This window comes from Pongo pygmaeus, chromosome 7 (genome assembly GCF_028885625.2).
Source record: "Pongo pygmaeus isolate AG05252 chromosome 7, NHGRI_mPonPyg2-v2.0_pri, whole genome shotgun sequence".
Lineage (NCBI taxonomy): Eukaryota > Metazoa > Chordata > Mammalia > Primates > Hominidae > Pongo > Pongo pygmaeus.
Window position 1 is genome coordinate 43293531 of NC_072380.2, and position 21847 is coordinate 43315377.

Here is a 21847-nt window from a genome sequence, read left to right on the forward strand (position 1 = left end):
CTGTAATCCCAGCACTTTGGGAGGGCGAGGTGGGTGGATCACAGGTCAAGAGATCGAGACCATCCTGGCCAACATGGTGAAACCCTATTGTACTAAAAATACAAAAATTAGCTGGATATGGTGTTGTGCGCGTATAGTCCCAGCTACTCGGGAGGCTGAGGCAAGAGAATCACTTGAACCTGGGAGGCAGAGGTTGCAGTGAGCCGAGATGGCGCCACTGCACTCCAGCCTGGCGACAGAGCGAGACTCTGTCTCAGAAAAAAAAAAAGAAAAAAAAATTAGTCAGGTGTGGTGGCGGGCGCCTATAATTCCAGCTACCTGTGAGGCTGAGGCATGAGAATTGCTTGAACCCAGGAGGCGGAGGTTGCAGTGAGCCGAGATTGCACCACTGTACTCCAGCCTGGGCGACAGAGCAAGACTCAGTCTCAAAAAAAAAAGATTATTTTTTAATGTTACAGCATGTTTAAAACAATTTATGATGTTTAAAATAATGCTACTAATCATTTTGTGTCTGCTTACTGGCTTGATCAGAGGGAGTTGTATATCTCCTCCCAGCAGGCACACAGATAGATACACATACCCACATATACTGTCTCCAGTGCCGTGAGTAGGGCAGTGGTAGTATATGGAGACGGATAGAAAAGTTTGTCATAGTCTTAATGTTCAGGACTGAACTTCTTATTCTCTATACTTTATTTTATGCTGTACTTCAGTTTTATGATGCCATTGATTAAAGACAAGATATACGACCGGGCACAGTGGCTCATGCCTGTAATCTCAACACTTTGGGAGGCCAAGGTGGGCGAATCACCTGAGGTCAGAAGTTCGAGACCAGCCTGGCCAACATGGTGAAACCCTGTCTCTACTAAAAATACAAAAATTAGCTGGGTGTGGTGGCAGGCGCCTGTAATCCCAGCTACTCAGAAGGCTGAGGCACGAGAATTGCTTGAACCTGGGAGGCAGAGGTTGCAGTGAGCCAAGATCGTGCCATTGCACTCCAGCCTGCCTGGGCAACAGAGGGAGACTCTGTCTCAAAAAAATAAATACATAAATAAAGATAAGATGTAGCTTTTTGTGATGTGATTTAAAAAACTACCATTTTAAATGAATGGTAGTTGATTTTCAAGGCATTCTAATTTCAAATATTAAAAATATGGGAAAATGAACATCCTAGAATGAAATGAAGCATATTATATGCATTTTCCATATCTACAAATTTTTGTAGACGTTTAAGCATGTTAATTTTATGAGACCTGTAAAGATAAATAAGCAAGTTTTCAGTTTATTTTCTTCCTTACAAATAAATATGCCTTTAATTAAGTACTGGATCACATTGCTGTGATTCAGGCTTTTGAAAGCCTCAGTCCCTACTAGCTTCTTTTCTAGGATGTCTCAACTACAGATACCACCCAGGGACAGCTAGATCAATAAAATAATCAATAGAACTATATCACATACCCATTTAACCTAACAAAACTGTATGAGTTGGGTCAAACAAAAAGAAAAAAATTATAGTTTACAATAAATAGGGCAGGTGATTCTGCCCATTCTTCACCTAACATTATGGCTCATAAATACTTACTTTGATGTTCAACTGAAGAAACAATAGTTTTTTTTTCTGGTAGGGGAAGAATTTAAAGACATTATACTTTATGGGTTATTTTAAAGAGATTTTACTATAATTTTTGCTTAATACTCTCTTTAGAACTTAATTTCTGTGTAGATGCAGTTTGACTTTTCTAGGGAGAATAGCTCTGAACTCAAGTCTTCATTAAGGGTGGCATATTTTTACTTTACCCACAGAAAACCTAAATAATTTAATCTTATTGTTAAGTTTCATTCAGTTACCCTCCAGTTGTTTTCAGTGTGGTCATAACATTGAAAATTCTACATAATTGGAGACATAATTTGTTTTATAAATCTCTTGGATTATATAATAGTACTTTTTGATGAAGATGATAATTCAAATATACTTTTGAATTTTATTTGTGAATATTTACTTTATGATTAACTGCAGTGATTGGTTGGCTCAGAAATTTTTTATGTTAAATTATGTTTTGATCTGTCTTGCCTTTTACCCACTTGTTTTCTCTCTCTTTAAACAGATAAGCAATTTAAAGAAAATTTTAAAAGGAATCTTGGATTATAATCATGAGGTAAAGACTTTTTTCTCATTCTGCTTAGAAGTGTTACTATAGGATAGTTTAATTTTATAATAGTTTCAAGTTAAGGAAAAATTGCTTTCAAAATTAATAATCAGTTTGTCCTTCATTTTATAGTTTCTATAATAAGATGATGGTTCAACCAACCATCTGGCAGTCAGTTAATAGATGGATGATCCTTTTCACTGTATTATGGGTAGTTTGCAGATGATTAATTAATGTCAAATTTTACTTTATGTCATCTATTAATTCTGTCTTTTCTTCCTTTACTTGTGAAGATAGTTTTAGAGTTCATGCACCATTGCCTACTTTCATTTTATTCCTTGGCAAACCCCCCACCCCTAGATGAACTCAGTTTGTCCTCTGAGTCTGCATCAGAACAGTCAGACATTGCTGGGGAAGAAATCAGGCAGTGGAAATAACTAGTTTTAGTTTAAATTTTATGATCAAAGATGCAAATGGACACAACACCGTACCCTAGTTATTTCCCTACTGTGTTTTCCTACAAGCTTACCTGCATTTAGTACCCATGTTTATACCCGTAGCACTGATCTTCCCCATCTCAGTAAGTGACCCTACCATTCACCCTATTACTCAAGCCCAGAACCTAGAAAGCCTCCTACAGTCCTTCTTTCTTCTAATATCATCTGTAAGACCCATTAGTCAAACCTTCAAAATAGAGCTTTCTCCATCTGTGCGGCCACCAGCTATGCCAAGCTATCATTCACTCTTACTTAGATTACTAAAGTAGTCTCGCTGGTGACCCTGATTTCACTGTTGCATTATTTTTAAAAATTTAAAGGTGATCACATCAGTCTCCTCCTTAAAGTCCTCTGTGGTTTCCCCTTGCATTGAGAATCACATCCACATTCTTACGATGAACGACTTCCTAACTACTTTTCCCGCACCTAAGGCACTGGAGCCACATCCTCTGCTTCTGTGCCTGAAATCTGCCAAGTCCTTTTCTTCCTTAGCCTTTGCCCACTGCTGTTGCTGTATGCAGCTCCTGGCATTTCTTGCTCTTGCTTATTTGAACGTTCTGTTACCTCCTTACAGAGACTTTCTCTGAGCATGTGCTGTCTCAGCCAGGGCCACATTCACCCCTCAGCCCCATTATTCAGTCACATCACCCTGTTTATTCCCTTTAATCCTGGCCATATCAGCAGTCTCCTTATTTGTTGGTTTATTTGATTGTCTCACCCCATTATATTCTTCTCTTCTCTTTTTTTTTTTTTTTTTTTGAGACGGAGTCTTGCTCTGTCACCCAGTCTGGAGTGCAGTGGTGCAATCTCAGCTCACTGCAAGCTCTGCCTCCTGGGTTCATGCCATTCTCCTGCCTCAGCCTCCCGAGTAGCTGGGACTACAGGTGCCCACCACCACGCCCGGGTAATTTTTTTGTATTTTTAGTAGAGATGGGGTTTCACTGTGTTAGCCAGGATGGTCTCGATCTCCTGACCTCGTGATCCGCCCGCCTCGGCCTCCCAGAGTGCTGGGATTACAGGTGTGAGCCACCGCGCCTTCCCTTTCCTTCCCTCTTCCCTCTTCCCTCTTCACTCTTCCCATCCCGTCCTTTCCTTTTTGACAGATTCTCGCTGTGTCGCCCAGGGTAGAGTGCAGTAGCGTGATCTCGGCTCACTGCAACCTCTGCCTCCTGGGTTCACGCGATTCTCCTGTCTCAGCTTCCCGAGAAGCTGGGACTACAGGCGCGTACCACCACGTCCAGCTAATTTTTGTATTTTTGGTAGAGACAGGGTTTCACCATATTGGCCAGGCTGGTCTCAAACTCCTGACCTTGTGATCCACCAACCTCAGCCTCCCAAAGTGCCTGAGCCACTGTGCCTGGCCACCCCATTATATTCTTAGAGCCATGAAATGAGGTTGGAGCCAGACCTCATGTAGTCATTGGTACATCCCAGCCCTCAGGACAGTGTTATTACACTGCAGGCACTCAGAGTTTCCTAATCATGTCAAATAAATATTAATTTCCAAGAAAAACATGATATTTAAGATACATATAAGTGCGAACATAGGGTTGGTATTAGACACATTGACAAAAAGTGTTTTTTTTTCCTTCGACCAGAAGTACTTATATTTACTAGATCTTTTGGGCTTAGAAGAGGTGATTGGTTTTGTTCTAAGCATCATGCCTATTACATTAAAAAAAAAGGTAGTTGTTAATAAAGTATTACAATAAAAAAGAATAGAAAATGTATGGCATTGAAGATAGTGATGCTGTTTCAAAAGTGTCATCCTGAGCCAGGTCTCTCACTCAGTGGAAGCCACCCAGAGGAAATCTGAGCCATTATCCTCGTCTCATACATGAGAAGCCGAGGCTCATATGCACCTCTTTCTCTTCCCCTCTTGTAATTTTTCTTTTTTTTCTCCCCCTCACCCAGCCCCCTGACATTTTTGGGTCCTAAACCTACTGGTGTTACCTGTAGCCCCACATAGCATCCCCTAGCCTGAGCATGCCTGAGAGGAAGAAGAAATCCAGTCTCTGAAAATGGTGTGGTGTCTTTGGAACTTAAGCCCTTTTAGAAACCTAATTATATTCATTACTACATGATTAGGAGAAAGAGTTGGAGCATGAGTAAAACTAAAATCAGTACATGTAGTTGGAGTTTGCTTAATTTGAGCCTACACTGCCATTTAGTGAGCCCATACCTATATGATTCAGTATCAGTTTCCCCATTTATTCTCATAGCCCAAGGTTCTTTTCCTTCTTACTGCCTACTGTGGTTTATATTATATATTTCTTTGTGCATTTAGTAATTCATTTTATGTGTTCTACTTCATAAACTAGATGAAGGTACTTGCCTATGTATTTAAACGTTTTGCAAATGCATACCTCTTTGACACCATAGTTCTATTTCTAGAAATTGGTCTTTAAGAACTACATTAGGCTATCCACCTCATCATTATTTCATAGTAGGCAAAAATTGAATATAACCCAATGTCTAACAATAGAAAATTATGAAACATGTTGTAGGACAAATGCCATTCAGCCATGAAAATACATATTTATAAATATTCTTTAATAATATAAAAGTGTGAGATTGTATATGCCATATGATACCAGTTTTACATGAATATACATACATAAATGTGTTTATAAAAATGTGTATGTAGGTCCACAATTTCAAATCCCAGTCCTTTAGGCCAGATTCATTTTGGAATTCAGAGTTTTTCAGATTTTAAAAAGGTAACATGATGCATACACTACGTATTGTGTAAATACCCCAGTGGGGCCTGGGGTTACACCATTATTCTATTATATTAACATTTCTGTAGCAAAACGTAAGGTTATTCACTCTAGGATAAACAAGAAGACTAAATTCATGGTTTTGTCATTACCTTTCACCCTCCTTCTGGGAATTCCTTTGTCTTTCTCCTATCTTATTTTGTTTGCTGAATTCTGTGTATTTCTCTTTCTTGGTTTACTTTCGTGTTTTGGTAGAGCCCATTTTCCAGTGGCATCTTCAGAAAAATACATGATAGATACTTATTTTAAGCCCCACAAATCTGAAAATAATCTTAGTTCTCCTTACCCTGTGGTTGAGTTGAATATGGAATTCCAGGTTGGAAGTCATTCCTCTGTATTTTGAAATCATTGCTCCATGCCCTGTGGCTTCCATTGCTGCTGCTGACATCTCTCATGTGGACTCCCACTCCCTGTTGGTAACTTGTTCACTTTCTGGAAGCTTTTAGGTCCTTTTTATCTCCATGTTCATGCTGCTGTGCTTTGGTATGAGAAGGAATTTTTTTGTCGTTGTTTTCTTTTGTTTTATTGCGCTTGGCACTTAGCACACTCTTAAAATCTGAATGCCTACTAGCTGTAGTTTTAGGAAATTTTCTTCTTCTTCTTATTTATTTTATCTCATTTATTTATTTATTTATTTTATTACTTTATTTTTCTTTACTTTATCCTCTTTCTGAACTATTTAGCTATTGAACCCCCTGGGTTAATCCTTTAATTATCTAACCCTTTCTCTCGTTTTTTTCTCTCGTGTTTTTGCTCTACTTACTGAGACGATTATACACCTTCTTCTAGCTTGCCTGTTGAATTTTTCATTTCTGCTATCACATTTTTAATTTGCAAGAGCGCTTTATGTTTTCTGAATGTAACTTTTATATCCTGTTCTTGCTTATGAATATAATAGTTTCTCTTATCTCTATGAGAATATTAATCATAGATTTTTTTTTACTTTCTTTTTTTTTAATTATTACACTTCAAGTTCTGAGATATGTGCAGAACGTGCAGGTGTGTTACATAGCTATACACGTGCCATGGTGGTTTGTTGCACCCATCAACCCATCATCTATATTAGGTATTTCTCCTAATGCTATCCCTCCCCTAGCCCCCCACCCCCACAACAGGCCCTAGTGGGTGATGTTCCCTCCCTGTGTCCGTGTGCTCTCACTGTTCAATTTCCACCCATGAGTGAGAACATGCGGTGTTTGGTTTTCTGTCCTTGTGATAGTTTGCGCAGAATGATGGTTTCTGAGCTTCATCCATGTCCCTGCAAAGGACATGAACTCATCCTTTTTTATGGCTGCATGGTATTCCATGGTGTATGTGTGCCACATTTTCTTTATCCAGTCTATCATTGATGGGCATTTGGATTGGTTCCAAGTCTCTGCTATTGTGAATAGTGCTGCAATAAACATGTGTGCGTGTGTCTTTATAGTAGATTGATTTATAATCCTTTGGGTATGTACCCAGTAATGGGATTGCTGGGTCAAATGGTATTTCTAGTTCTAGATCCTTGAGGAATCGCCACACTGTCTTCCACAATGGTTGAACTAATTTACACTCCGACCAACAGTGTAAAAGCATTCCTATTTCTCCATATCCTCTCCAGCATCTATTGTTTCCTTACTTTTTAATGATTGCCATTCTAACTGGTGTGAGATGGTATCTCATTGTGGTTTTGATTTGCATTTCTCTAATGACCAATGATGGTGAGCTTTTTTTCATGTTTATTGGCCATATAAATGTCTTCTTTTGAGAAGTGTCTGTTCATACCCTTTGCCCACTTTTTGATGGGGTTGTTTGTTTTTTTCTTGTACATTTGTTTAAGTTCCTTGTAGATTCTGGATATTAGCCCTTTGTCAGATGGATAGATTGCAAAACTTTTCTCCCATTCTGTAGGTTGCCTTTTCACTCTGATGATAGTTTCTTTTGCTGTGCAGAGGCTCTTTAGTTTACTTAGATCCCATTTGTCAATTTTGGCTTTTGTTGCAGTTGCTTTTGGTGTTTTAGTCATGAAGTCTTTGCCCATGCCTATGTCCTGAATGGTATTGCCTAGGTTTTCTTCTAGGGTTTTTATGGTTTTAGGTCTTACATTTAAGTCTTTAATCCATCTTGAGTTAATTTTTGTATAAGGTGTAAGGAAGGGGTCCAGTTTCAGTTTTCTGCATATGGCTAGCCAGTTTTCCCTGCACCATTTATTAAATAGGGAATCCTTTTCCCATTGCTTGTTTTTGTCAGGTTTGTCAAAGATCAGATGGTTGTAGATGTGTGGCATTATTTCTGAGGCCTCTGTTCTGTTCCATTGGTCTGTATATCTGCTTTGGTACCAGTACCATGCTGTTTTGGTTACTGTAGCCTTGTAGTATAGTTTGAAGTCAGGTATTGTGATGCCTCCAACTTTGTTCTTTTTGCTTAGGATTGTCTTGGCTATACTGGCTCTTTTTTGGTTCCATATGAAATTTAAAGTAGTTTTTCCTAATTCTTTGAAGAAAGTCAATGGTAGCTGTATGGGGATACCATTGAATCTATAAATTGCTTTGGGCAGGATGGCCATTTTCACGATACTGATTCTTCCTATCCATAAGTATGGAACATTTGTTCATTTGTTTGTGTCCTCTCTTATTTCCTTGAGCAGTGGTTTGTAGTTCTCCTTGAAGAGGTCCTTCACATCCCTTGTAAGTTGTGTATTCCTAGGTATTTTATTCTCTTAGTAGCAATTGCGAATGGGAGTTGACTTATGATTTGGTTATTTGTCTGTTATTGGTGTATAGGAATGCTTGTGATTTTTACACATTGATTTTGTATCTGAGACTTTGCTGAAGTTGCTTGTCAGCTTAAGGAGATTTTGTTCTGAGATGATGGGGTTTTCTAAATATACAATCATGTCATCTGCAAACAGAGACAATTTGGCTTCCTCTCTTTCTATTTGAATATCCTTTATTTCTTTTTCTTGCCTGATTGCCCTGGCCAGAACTTCTAATACTATGTTGAATAGGAGTGGTGAGAGAGGACATCCTTGTCTTGTGCCGGTTTTCAAAGGGAATGCTTCCAGCTTTTGCCCATTCAGTATGATATTGGCTGTGGGTTAGTCATAAATAGTTGTCACTATTTTCAGATACATCCCATCAATACCTAGTTTATTGAGAGTTTTTAGCATGAAGGGGTGTTGAATTTTATCAAAGGCCTTTTCTGCATCTATTGAGATAATTGTACGGTTTTTGTCATTGGTTCTGTTTATGTGATGTATTATGTTTACTGATTTGAGTATGTTGAACCAGCCTTACATCCCAGGGATGAAGCCAACTCGATGGTGGTGGATAAGCTTTTTGATGTGCTTCTGGGTTCGGTTTGTCAGTATTTTATTGAGGATTTTTTCATCGATGTTCATCAGAGATATTGGCCTGAAATTTTCTTTTTTTGTTGTGTCTCTATCAGGTTTTGGTGTCAGGATGATGCTGGCCTCATAAAATGAGTTAGGGAGGAGTACCTCTTTTTCTGTTGTTTGGAATAGTTTCAGAAGGAATGGTACCAGCTCGTCTTTGTACCTCTGGTAGAATTCAGCTGTTAATCCATCTGGTCCTGGGCTTTTTTTGGTTGGTAAGGTATTACTGCCTTAATTTCAGAACTTGTTATTGGTGTATTCAGGGATTTGACTTCTTTCCTGGTTTAGTCTTGGGAGGATGTATGTGTCTAGGAATTTATCCATTTCTTCTAGATTTTCTAGTTTATTTGCATAGAGGTGTTTACAGTATTCTCTGATGGTAGTTTGTATTTCTGTGGGATCAGTGGTGATATCCTGTTTATCATTTTTTATTGTGACTATTTGATTCTTCTCTCTTTTCTTCTTTATTAGTCTGGCTAGTGGTCTATTTTGTTAATCTTTTAAAAAAAAGCAGCTCCTGGATTCATTGATTTTTTTTTTTTTTGAAGGGTTTTTCGTGTCTCTGTCTCCTTCAGTTCTGCTCTGATCTTAGTTATTTCTTGTCTTCTGCTAGCTTTTGAATTTGTTTGCTCTTGCTTCTCTAGTTCTTTTAATTGCGATGTTAGGGTGTCGATTTCAGATCTTTCCTGCTTTCTCCTATGGGCATTTAGTGCTATAAATTTCCCTCTAAACACTGCTTTAGCTGTGTCCCAGAGATTCTGGTACATTGTGTCTTTGTTCTCATTGGTTTCAAAGAACTTACTTATTTCTGCCTTCATTTCGTTATGTACCCAGTAGTCATTCAGGAGCAGGTTGTTCAGTTTCCATGTAGTTGTGCAGTTTTGAATGAGTTTCTTAATCCTCAGTTCTAATCTGATTACACTGTGGTCTGAGAAACTGTTTGTTATGATTTCTGTTCTTTTGCATTTACTGAGGAGTGTTTTACTTCCAATTATGTGGTCAATTTTAGAATAAGTGCAATGTGGTGCTGAGAAGAATGTATATTCTGTTGATATGGAGTGGAGAGTTCTGTAGATGTCTATTAGGTCTGCTTGGTCCAGAGCTGAGTTTTCCTTGTTAATTTTCTGTCTCGTTGGTCTGTCTAATATTGACAGTGGGGTGTTAAAGTCTCCCACTATTGTTGTGTGGGAGTCTAAGTCTCTTTGTAGGTCTCTAAGAACTTGCTTTATGAATCTGGGTGCTCCTGTATTGGGTGCATATATATTTAGGATAGCTAGCTCTTCTTGTTGAATTGATCCCTTTACCATTATGTAATGGCCTTCTTTGTCTCTTTTGATCTTTGTTGGTTTAAAGTCTATCAGAGACACTAGCATTGCAACCCCTGCTTTTTTTTTTTTTTTTTTTTTGCTTTCCCTTTGCTTGGTAAATCTTCCTGCATCCCTTTATTTTGAGCCTATGTGTGTCTTTGCATGTGAGATGAGTTTCCTGAATACAGCACACTGATGGATCTTGACTCTTCATCCAATTTGCTAGTCTGTGCCTTTAAATTGGGGCATTTAGCCCATTTACATTTAAGGTTAATATTATGTGTGAATTTGATCCTGTCATTATGGTGCTAGTGGTTATTTTGCCTATTAGTTGATGCAGTTTCTTCATAGTGTTGATGGTCTTTACAATTTGGTATGTTTTTGCAGTGACTGGTACCAGTTTTTCCTTGCCGTATTTAGTGCTTCCTTCAGGAGCTCTTGTAAGGCAGGCCTGGTGGTGACAAAATCTCTCAACATTTGCTTATCTGTAAAGGATTTTATTTCTCCTTCGCTTATGAAGCTTAGTTTGGCTGGGTATGAAATTCTGGGTTGAAAATGCTTTTCTTTAGAAATGTTGAATATTAGCTCCCACTCTCTTCTGGCTTGTTGGGTTTCTGCAGAGAGATCCACTGTTAGTCTGATGGGCTTCCCTTTGTGGGCAACTTGACTTTTCTCTCTGGATGCCCTTAACATTTTTTTCGTCATTTCAACCTTGGTGAATCTGACGATTATGTGTCTTGGGGTTGCTCTTCTTGAGGAATATCTTTGTGGTGTTCTCTGTATTTCCGGAATTTGAACGTTGGCCTGTCTTGCTAGGTTGGGGAAGTTTTCCTAGATAATATCCTGAAGAGTGTTTTCCAACTTGGTTCCAGTCTCCCTGTCAGTTTCAGGTACACCAATCAAACATAGGTTTGGTCTTTTCATTTTATTTTAATTATTTATTTATTTACTTACTTATTTTTGAGACGGAGTCTCACTCTGTCACCCAGGCCAGAGTGAGTGCAGTGGCATGATCTCGGCTCACTGGCAACCTCTGCCTCCCAGGTTCAAGCAATTCTCCTGTCTTAGCCTCCCAAGTAGCTGGGACCGCAGTCGCCTGCCACCACACCCAGCTAATTTTTGTATTTTTAGTAGAGACGGGATTTTACCATATTGGTCAGGCTGGTCTCGAACTCCTGACCTCAGGTGATCCACCCGCCTCGGCCTCCCGAAGTGCTGGGATTAAAGGCGTGAGCCGGCTGGGCGCAGTGGCTCACACCTGTAATCCCAGCACTTTGGGAGGCCGAGGTGGGCAGATCACGAGGTCAGGAGATCTGGACCATCCTGGCTAACACGGTGAAACCCCGTCTCTACTAAAAATACCAAAAAAAAATTAGGTGGATGTGGTGGTGGGTGCTTGTAGTCCCAGCTACTCGGGAGGCTGAGGCACGAGAATGGTGTGAACGCAGGAGGCAGAGGTTGCAGTGAGCCAAGATCGTGCCACTGCACTCCAGCCTGGGTGACAGAGTGAGACTGTCTCAACAACAACAACAACAAAAAAAGGCATGAGCCACTGTGTCTGGCCAGTATTTTCTTTTATGTCCTTCTAGGAATTGATTTTCCTATTCAAGGAGAAAAATTTAATTTAATCTGGTTGGTGGTATATTTCTATTCATTTAATTCAATTTGTTTTCCTTATTATTTAGAATAAAACTCACATCCTTGACATAACTTATGAGGACCTAAGTGACATGCCTCCCCCATCCTGACCCCTGGACCTTGTCTTCCACTCCATCCCCAGCCACACTGACCCTACTGTTTTTGGAGTTTATCAAGTACACTCCTACCTCATGACTTTGCCCATGGTAACTTCTGTGTTGTATCCCCCCACCTATAACTGTATGGTCTGCCTCTTCATTCCAGGATTCTGCTCAGTTTTTAACTTAGCATAGATGGCTTCTTTGACCATCTATCTAAAATACCAATCTTGGCCAGGTACGGTGGCTCACGCCTGTAATCTCAGCACTTTTGGAGGCCAGGCAGGTGGATTACTTGAAGTCAGGAGTTTGAGACCAGCCTGACCAACATGGTGAAATCCCGTCTCTACTAAAAATACAAAATTAGCTGGGTGTGGTGACACACGCCTGTAATCCCAGCTACTTGGGAGGCTGAGGCAGGAGAATCGCTTGAACTTGGGAGGTTGCAGTGAGCCGAGATCATGCCATTGCACTCCAGCCTGGGCAACAAGAGCGAAACTCCATCTCAAAAAAATAAAGAAATAAAAAGTAAAATACCAGTCCCGCTCCTCCAAAACCCCTATTACTTTTTCATTGTAGGATAAACGTGCATTCAGAAAAGCATACCATATGTATATGTACATTTTAAAGGTAATTGTGAAGTGAACAGCCATGTAACATAGGTCGGTTGAATGTCACCAGCACCTACCAGGGCTTGTGTTTACCTTCTTACAACCTCTTTCCTCACCTCCTGTCCAGGGAAGACCATGATTCCCAGGTTTTTAAATAATTATTTTCTTGTTTGTGTTGATAGTTTTACCACCTGTATGTACATCTAGTTATAGGATGTTTAAAATTTTATTTTCTTTCATTTGCTTCATTATTTGCTTTTTTCTGAGTTTGCTTTCATTGTTTTTGCCTATTTTTAATGTTGGAGACTTCTCAAATGTTTTAATGGTCCTTGGTTGGTTGTTGACATTTAAAAGTAAACCACTATCAAAAGCTGATTGGAATCTGAGTTGGGAGTGCTTTTTGAGTGGTACATTTCACTGTAGGATTGTCAGGCAGAGACCTGCCCATTTGTCTGCATATGAATCATTTCATGTGGGAACAGTCAATTTCTGTATAAAGAAATTCTTCATGCTCCTTGCTGACATAGGTATTTTGCTGCCAGTGTTTTGGGAATCAAATGGAGTGAAGGTGGCTAGTGAGAATCTTACTGTTGGGGACATGAATTTATATTTAATCTCAGCCCTTTCTGGTACCCCCTAGTTCGTAACCATTTTAGTTCTACTTCTTCAAAGAGTATACACCCGTTTCTTCTTGGAGTACTTAGGGCTTTTTTTGTTTTTTTTTTTTTTTTTTTTGCTCGATGTACATGCCACATACCAGAGTAGGGACTAAGTTGCTGTGACTCAAGATAGTTATAATTTAGGTATGGGAGGTAAAAATAGAAATTGGTAGTGAAATGGAACATAATCACTCTGTCTTTGGCAATGAGTTTCCGGTAATAACAAACTAACCTCAATCAAGTTTTTTTGTTTTTTTTTTTTTTGGTCATATAAATGTAAATGCAATTATAATCCTTTTATCTCCATTCAGATTTTAGGACAGCAAATTAATGACTTTACCCTTCCTGATGTGAACCTTATTGGGGAGCATTCTGATGCAGCAGAGCTTGGAAGGATGCTTCAGCTCATCTTAGGCTGTGCTGTGAACTGTGAACAGAAGCAAGGTAATTTGTTTCAAATTAGTGTTTGCATTTAAAATAATGAAGGAAAGTAATGTATATTTTATATTTTATATAAATCACCAGTACCAACAGTAACATCTGTTTAAGGCCACCCCTAAAGAATGCCATTTTCTACAGTTTTACTAGTAATTTGTTTTTAAGCTTAAATGAATTTTGCACGTTAAAATAAATTTGATTGGGGTGATATTTTTTCTTTTGTGCAATACCACATAATTCCTTGAGTAGATAACTACACTGAATGCAGTGAAATTTGCTGTTAATTTGACAACATCTACCTAATCTGGAAAAAATGAGCAGAGACATACAGCAGTTTAATAGATATTCAGGTCTGCCTTCCCAACATATATCTATAACAGATGCCTTCAGCTTTTCCTTTTTCTTTTTTTAGGCATATTGTATTTGGAAAACATTTGCAAGTTTGCCTCCACTGTGGGGAAAAAGAGAGGGAAGAGTATCATTATATGCAATGTTCAAATAATAAAAAGAAATTTTGAATTGGGTTTCCTACCCCAAAATCTGGCAGATACTTTTCCTTAAGAAATCACTCCCTGACTTAAATTTTAGATGGTGCCTTGACTATCTTTTAAAGGAAGGAATAGTATTACATATATCAAAATTGTTTCATTTATTTTTAAATAATTGTAAAACTCTTAGAAATACCACAGGAGGCCAGGTACAGTGGCTCGTGCCTGCAATCCCAGCACTTTGGGAGGCCACGGTGGGCGGATCACTTGAGGCCAGGAGTTGGAGACCAGCCTGACCAATATGATGAAACCCCATCTCTACTAGAAAAAAAAAAAAAATTAGCTGAGTGTGGAGGCACACTCCTGTAATCCCAGCTACTCAGGTGTCTGAGGCATGAGAATCACTTGAACCTGGGAGGCGGAGGTTGCAATGAGTCAAGATCGCATCACTGCACTCCAGCCTGGGCGACAGAGCAAGACCCTGTCTCAGAAAAAGAGAAAAATGCCACAGGATATTTTGTAGTAACATACTCTGGCAAGAAAACATTGAAAAACCTGGAAAACCTTGGGATTAATTTTCACATCGATAAACAGGCTTGTAAAGTTAATGGGGCCAGGCGCAGTGGCTCACGCCTGTAATCCCAGCACTTTGGGAGGCTGAGGCAGGTGGATCACGAAGTCAGGAGTTTGAGACCAGCCTGGCCAAGATGGTGAAACCCCATCTCTACTAAAAATACAAAAATTAGCCGGGTGCGGTGGTGGGCGCCTGTAATCCCAGCTACTTGCGAGGCTGAGGCAGGAGAATCATTTGAACCTGGGAGGCGGAGGTTGCATTGAGCCAAGATTGCGCCACTGCACTTTAGCCTGGGCGATAGATCAAGACTTTTTCTCAGAAAAAAATAATAATAAAATAAATTAATGGTGTCTATCACTGCTAGAAAAATTTCTCGCTAAGCATGTAAATCTGAAAACTGTCTTTTATTTTTTCCCATGTCCTTTGTATTGCAATCTAAAATACCCCATTTTAAGCTCCCAGAGCTGAAATGACCCAGTATATTATATAATTATTATTACATTGAAATATGAGATTAAGAGCATGAGCTGCAGTGTGCATCAACCCGTGAATTTCAACTCGTTTCCACCTCTCGCAGACAATCTCAAGGACATGGGAATAGATCACTTAACCTCTGTATTTTAGTTTTTTAGTAAAATAGAGATTCATTATAGTACCTACCTCCTAAGGTTATTGTGGGAACTAAATGAGATCATGTATATAGAACAGTACAGTGTCTTGCACATAGTAGTGGTTCACAAAACATTAGTTATTACTAGGAAACGTGAAAACATTATAAGTTTTACATATAGTATTTTATTTTATTTTATTCTATTTTATTTTATTTTTTCGAGATGGAGTCTTGCTGTGTTGCCCAGGCTGGAGTGCAGTGGCATGATCTCAGCTCACTGCAGCCTCCACCTCCTGGGTTCAAGTGATTCTCCTGCCTCAGCCTCTTGAGTAGCTGGGATTACAGATGTGCACCACCACGCCTGGCTAATGCTTTGTGTTTTTAGTAGAGACAGGGTTTCATCATGTTGGTCAGGCTGGTCTCAAACTCCTGACCTCAAGTGATCCACCTGCCTCGGCTTCCCAAAGTGTTGGGATTACAGGCATGAGCCACCACCCCAGCCTATATATAGTATTTTAAAACATTTTCGTTCAGTTATTTTATTGTGTGCTTTTGTGAACTTTAAGGTAGCCACAATTTTTTAAATGTCATTAGGTGGTGTTCAATGATTATATTTATTTTATCAATAAATGGAATATAAATTAGTAAAACCACTAACATAGAATTAGAGAAGGCTATTCTCAGTAAGTTAACTTTTAATTTACAGCTTTTGTTAGTTAAGTGTACTTTTATGTGTACAGCAAGTCCAAGTTGACAGATTTGAACTTTGTTGAAGTTACTTGAAGACCAGCTTTGATATATAGATAATAATATAATTAATATCTTTTTTTATAGTTCTTCCAAAGTGCTTATCTAATCTTAAATAGCTTTTTTTCTGTATTGACAACTACTGATTTGCATAGAAATCACTTGTTTTCTAAAAGCTGCAGTTCAAATTTATCACGCAATAAAGCAGATAAATTTTACCTTAAATTCATTTTCTCTTGTATATTCAATTTATTTCGTAAATATTGAACTTATACATTACATTAGGGGCTAGGAACACAGTGTTAGAACAGACAAGTACCTGCCCTCAAGGAACTTGAGTGGAAGGACATTAAATAATGCCACAGATACCTGTATGATGAACGCAGAGGTGAGTGTTCCACAGCTACAGCTTTGAGGGGGACAGCCTGGGTTTGGGGTCAGGGAAGTTATTTAAGCAAAGCTATGGAAGACAGTGGGTTAAGAGTAATGTAAATAGTAGAAGCTGAATGTAGGAAAGACCTAGGTTATCTCTGAGGAATTAAAAAACCCACCACACTATAATTGGAGTATAGTGAGAAAAGGATGAAGGAAAATACAGCAGGAGATAGGGGCTATTATAAGTGATGACAGCACAGTATGTTACTATTACTTATGTTGAAGACGACGGAGTTTTTTTTAAGCCCAAAGGTTTTTTTCTTGTTTCCCCACCGTTTACCCCTTATAGTGCAAAACAGATTTCTATTAATTTGTTGTTTGTACTTTTTTGGTGTTCCATGGTAAGTTTAATAATAGACAGCATTATTTTCTTGAAGTTATGACTAATTTTATTGGTCTCCAATTCAGTATTTTTTAAAACAATATATTTCTTTCTCTCTAGCCCCATTCCTATTTTGTCATACCATTTTCTCTCTTTCTTTTTCTTTTCTTTTTTTTTTTTTTGGGACACATTCTCGCTCTGTCACCCAGGCTGGAGTGCAGTGGTGTGATCTCAGCTCATTGCAACCTCTGCCTCCCAGGTTCAAGCAATTCTCCTGCCTCAGCCTCCTGAGTAGCTGGGATTACAGGTGCACATGCCACCATGCCCGGCTAATTTTTGTATTTTTAGTAGAGACGGGGTTTCACCATGTTGGTCAGGCTGGTCTCGAACTTCTGATCTCATGATCCACCTGCCTCAGCCTCCCAAAGCGCTGGGATTACAGGCATGAGCCACTGCGCCCGGCCACCATTTTCTTATAGGTAAATTTTAGTTTGCTTATTCAGTTTAGCTCAAGAATTAAATATGGAATTTTCTGCCGTTGTGATCTGTGTATATTCCTGGAGTGTCTAACAAGTGTTCTGTCAAAGATTAGGAGATTGGTATACCTAAGATTTGAGACATTAAATCTCTAAGTAGATGCTTTGATTTTAAGGTGGAAAATAGAAATTATTTAATTGAAGTTGATTGATATCAGATAATAACTTCTTATGTATCCTTTTAGGAAATTCATTGACTTCTGGAATTCTCCTTAATATGTAGGGGTCTTTGGAAGTGCATAACTGCTGAGAGTCAGCTAATTGTATTTACTACAGAATAGGACTAGGAAAAGACAAAGATGTTACGTATATGCATATTCCTATGGGAAAGAAGATAGTCAATTATAATATTTATTGAAGTTCGCACTCAGACCGAATGTTCTGTAGAAACACCTAGATTTTCTCCCCAAAATTGTATAAATGATGGAAACTTATTGAACAAAATTTTAACATCTCATTTGTCTAGATTTAGGACATCCTCTGCTCTCAGGAACATAGCAGAAACATAGTAGAGTGCTAAGAATCAAGTACATGAGTGTCTGAGTGGTTAAATATTAGTGGTTAAATATTAGCTGTCACTGCATATTTATGGTATATAACGTAAAACTCACTAAAGCAGTTCTGCTGTTTACTACCTGACTCACTTGGGATGAGATACTTAGCTTGTGTCGTCTGCAAAATAAGGATGTAAAAGCTGGTTGTCATGAGGAGTGAATGAAATTGTGTGTGTGTGTGTGTGTGTGTGTGTGCTTTGTACTCCATAAAGCACTGTACAGATTAAAAGGGGCTTATGTTTAAATGTGTTTCCTAATTAGAAGAAGTGAGGAGCATCTGCTACGGATGTTGACTCAGTGCGCATTTGTCTTGGCTATCTTACTTCTCAAATTGGGGCAAATAAAATGGTGGTAAATTTGAAAAAACAAATTAGTAGTAGAAGACACACTAATAATAATTATTTATTATTTCCCTTCTCTCTGATACCAAAAAATGCTTTTTACAGACTAGGAAGCTGGGACTTGTAAGTGTTATGTGACTTGCCCAATACTTCCTACCTGTGAGAGGCTAGACAAGGACAAAAACTCATGTTTCTTCCACATTTAAACTTAATACTCCCTGTGATAAACTATGCTGTGAATTTTAGACAGTGAAGGCTTCAGGATAAGCTACCTCACATAGCAAACCTCATTCTCCAGCATTGCCTCATAGACACACACCCGGTAATAGCATATCATTTGTATTTTGGACTTTTAAAGATTCATAAATTTTTTTATTTAAAAACTGTACAGTAATTTAGTTCTCATCATCATTTTATCATTTAGCATTTTACGGTGTTCGCGGGGAAGGGCCTTGACGTGGCAACACCGCTTCTTAACTAACGCTTCCCCTCTCACACCTACTAACCCCTCACCCCTCGAGTCCACTGTTATTTCCTTCACTTTCAATAGGCTGTCATTAAATTCTCCTTCCCCATTATCAGTGCCACTGCTTCTTCTCTTCCATGTTCACAGTCTTACTTTTAGAGCTGTTTAGTCATCCTACCTATGCTGGTTTCTCCATAGCCTTTGAATTCTATGTTTGATACTTTTGAACAGAACATCTAAAAGCTCCCTTTCTGTATTCCAACACTCATAGGGTGATTCTCATGAAGAAAACAAAACCAAAAATTGAGCTCAGACTAAAGGAATTCTTTTTTGACTAAATAGTGATTAAGTTATGATATTCCTATTGACCTAAGAACAATGCCTATGATTTAGTTGTGTTATGTATATTTGTACTTATAACCAAACAATTGATTGGGTACAAGTAGCCTTAGGACAATACTTCCTTAAAAACATGTTTCTGATAAACTAAAGCTTTAGCAGTAACCAGAAGTCATAATTTAATAGTATTGTAAAAATACCTCATGTATTTTAAATCCTCTGTTGGGTAGAGGATTACAATTGTCATTTCAAATACATGAATCTCTTGTCAAAAGAGTACTTTGACAGTTTCATGGTAAGACCCCTTCATAGTATATGAATACTACCTCAAGGAGTGAGATTTTTATTGTGCATGTTGTTTGGATGTATGGGGTTGGACAGGTAGGTTGAGCCTAAAATTTCCTAATTACTTTACTCTTTTACATGTTTCTTATTGCAGAGGCAAGAAATTGTTTTCAAGTTTGTCATTACTAATAACAAAGAGATCCTTTTATTTTTTGGCAGTGGTGAGGATGAGATTGATGGAGTTGCTGCTTTAGCTTATTGGAGGTGTGAATCATTTTATTTTTTGTGTTTGACCGGTCAAGTGACTTAGTGAGTAGGGGGAAGTAGTAGAACAAGGAGTTCCATCTCTAACTGTGAACAGTCAATTGTGATAACTCACTACCCTTAGGCCAGTCAGTAATTATTTTAAAGCCTGGGATTATACAATATTTGTTTAACTATGGTATCAATTTGTATCTTAAATTCATCTCAATTCTTTGTCCTAAGCGGCTCTCAGTTTCATTTTTTTTGTTTGCTGTAGAAGAAAATATTAAGCCAGGCTGGGCGTGGTGGCTCACGCCTGTAATCCCAGCACTTTGGGAGGCCGAGGCAGGTGGATCACGAGGTCAAGAGATCGAGACCATCCTGACCAACATGGTGAAACCCGGTCTCTACTAAAATACAAAAATTAGTTGGGCGTGGTGGCGCACACCTATAGCCCCAGCTACTCGGGAGGCTGAGGCAGGAGAATCGTGTGAACCCGGGAGGCGGAGGTTGCAGTGAGCTGAGATGGCGCCACTGCACTCCAGCCTGGCGACAGAGTGAGACTCTGTCTAAAAAAAAAAAAGGATATATTAAGGCAGAATAATGCAGCACGTTGATGTCACATAAAAATAAAGCACAGAGTTCAAAGTTTTTTTTTTTTTAACTGTGTAGCAAAGAGTAATGTGAAATATAATTTTTAGATTTTAGAAAAAAGTAATACAGAGATTTTTCCCTCCTGGTTTCAGGCTTTACCATTTCATCGTTTTACATTGGCACATACTCATGCCAATATTCCATTCTCATGACCTGTAGCTGTAGCCTCAACTTTAGAAGGAATGTTGAAAAGGAAAGAAAAGATCTTAAGGAAAGATAAATAGTGTGATTTTCGGACTTTACCAATACATTTAATGGTGTATGTGGGATTCTTAGGAGGAATCAAAACACAGGGAAACGACTTATAAGAATTTATGAAGTATGAGCCTTGATTCCCTTGACCATCTTTAACTTGAACAGTGACATTCCAGATTGTTCTTGTTTTCAGAGTACATCCAAGCCATTATGATGATGGAGGAATCTGTTCAACATGTTGTCATGACAGCCATTCAAGAGGTATGTTGGAGCTTCATGCTTATAGTTTATGAAAAATTAAAGGAGTAAACATGAGTATGAATAATACAGGTGGAAAATTTTAAAAGAGATTCTCCTGCTCATTTTTAAAGAGTTTTTACTTTGCATTTATGATATATCTTTTCTTGTTTTTATTCTAAAAAATCATACGCATTTAAATTTTCCAATTTTATTTAAATCTTAAACATTTATTTTGCAGGTATAGATATAACTATTCCTAAATTTTTTTTTTTTTTTTGAGATGGAGTCTCACTCTGTCACCCAGGCTAGAGTGCCGTGGTGCGATCTGGGCTCACTGCAACTTCCGCCTCCTGGGTTCAAGTGATTCTCCTGCCTCAGCCTCCTGAGTAGCTGGGACTACAGGTGTGTGCCACCACGCCCAGCTAATTTTTTGTATTTTTAGTAAAGATGAAGTTTCACTTTGTTAGCCAGAATGGTCTCGATCTCCTGACCTCATGATCTGCCCGCCTTGGCCTCCCAAAGTGCTGGGATTACAGGCGTGAGCCACCACACCCGGCCAACTATTCCTAATTTTTTAAAGTGCCCTTAATGAAATGGTAATAGCAGACTAATTCCTAAAGCTAATAATTTATTTATTTGTTTGACCGAGTCTCAGTCTGTCGTCCAGGCTAGAGTGCAATGGTGTGATCTTGGCTCACTGCAACCTCCGCCACCCAGGTTCAAGCAATTCTCCTGTCTCAGCCTCCTGAGTAGCTGGGACTACAAGCACATGCCACCACGCCTGGCTGGTTTTTGTATTTTTAATAGAGATGGGGTTTCACCGTATTGGTCAGGCTGGTCTCGAACTCCTGAACCTCAGGTGATCCGCCCTCCCCAGCCTCCCAAAGTGCTAGGATTACAGGCGTGAGCCACGGCGCCCAGCCAAATAATACCTATCTTAAACCAGCAGTCTTCCTCACACTTAACTGGTGGTTTCCTGTTTGGCAGAAAACGTATCTTCACCTCCAGCCATTCCTAAAGCAATTTCTAGATGAATATTTATGTTTTAAATGTAAAACATAAAACTGTAAAAGTAAAAATAAAACAGAGACTAATAGCTGGTCAAGTTCAGGATGTGAGAATGTTTTTAATCATAAAAGCAGTGGAAGAAACCCTTAAGAGAAATAGAAAAGTGTATGCAGGACATGAATATGCACCTAACATAGAAAAATACAGAAGACAGGCTGGGTGCGGTGGCCTCACACCTGTAATCCCAGCAGTTTGGGAGGCC

The 21847-nt window shown here is 38.8% G+C and overlaps 1 protein-coding gene across 4 annotated transcripts in view; it reads left to right on the plus strand.

The window, feature by feature from the left end:
- The window catches only part of HOOK3 (hook microtubule tethering protein 3), a 130710-nt gene that overhangs the window by 29459 nt on the left and 79404 nt on the right, over window positions 1-21847 (plus strand). For all 4 annotated transcript variants that reach the window (XM_054499783.2, XM_054499784.2, XM_054499786.2 and 1 more), the window contains exons 4-6: window positions 2106-2156; window positions 13422-13554; window positions 20531-20598. In XM_054499783.2, the coding sequence (XP_054355758.1) occupies window positions 2106-2156; window positions 13422-13554; window positions 20531-20598 (252 nt within the window). The remainder of the gene's footprint in view (window positions 1-2105; window positions 2157-13421; window positions 13555-20530; window positions 20599-21847) is intronic.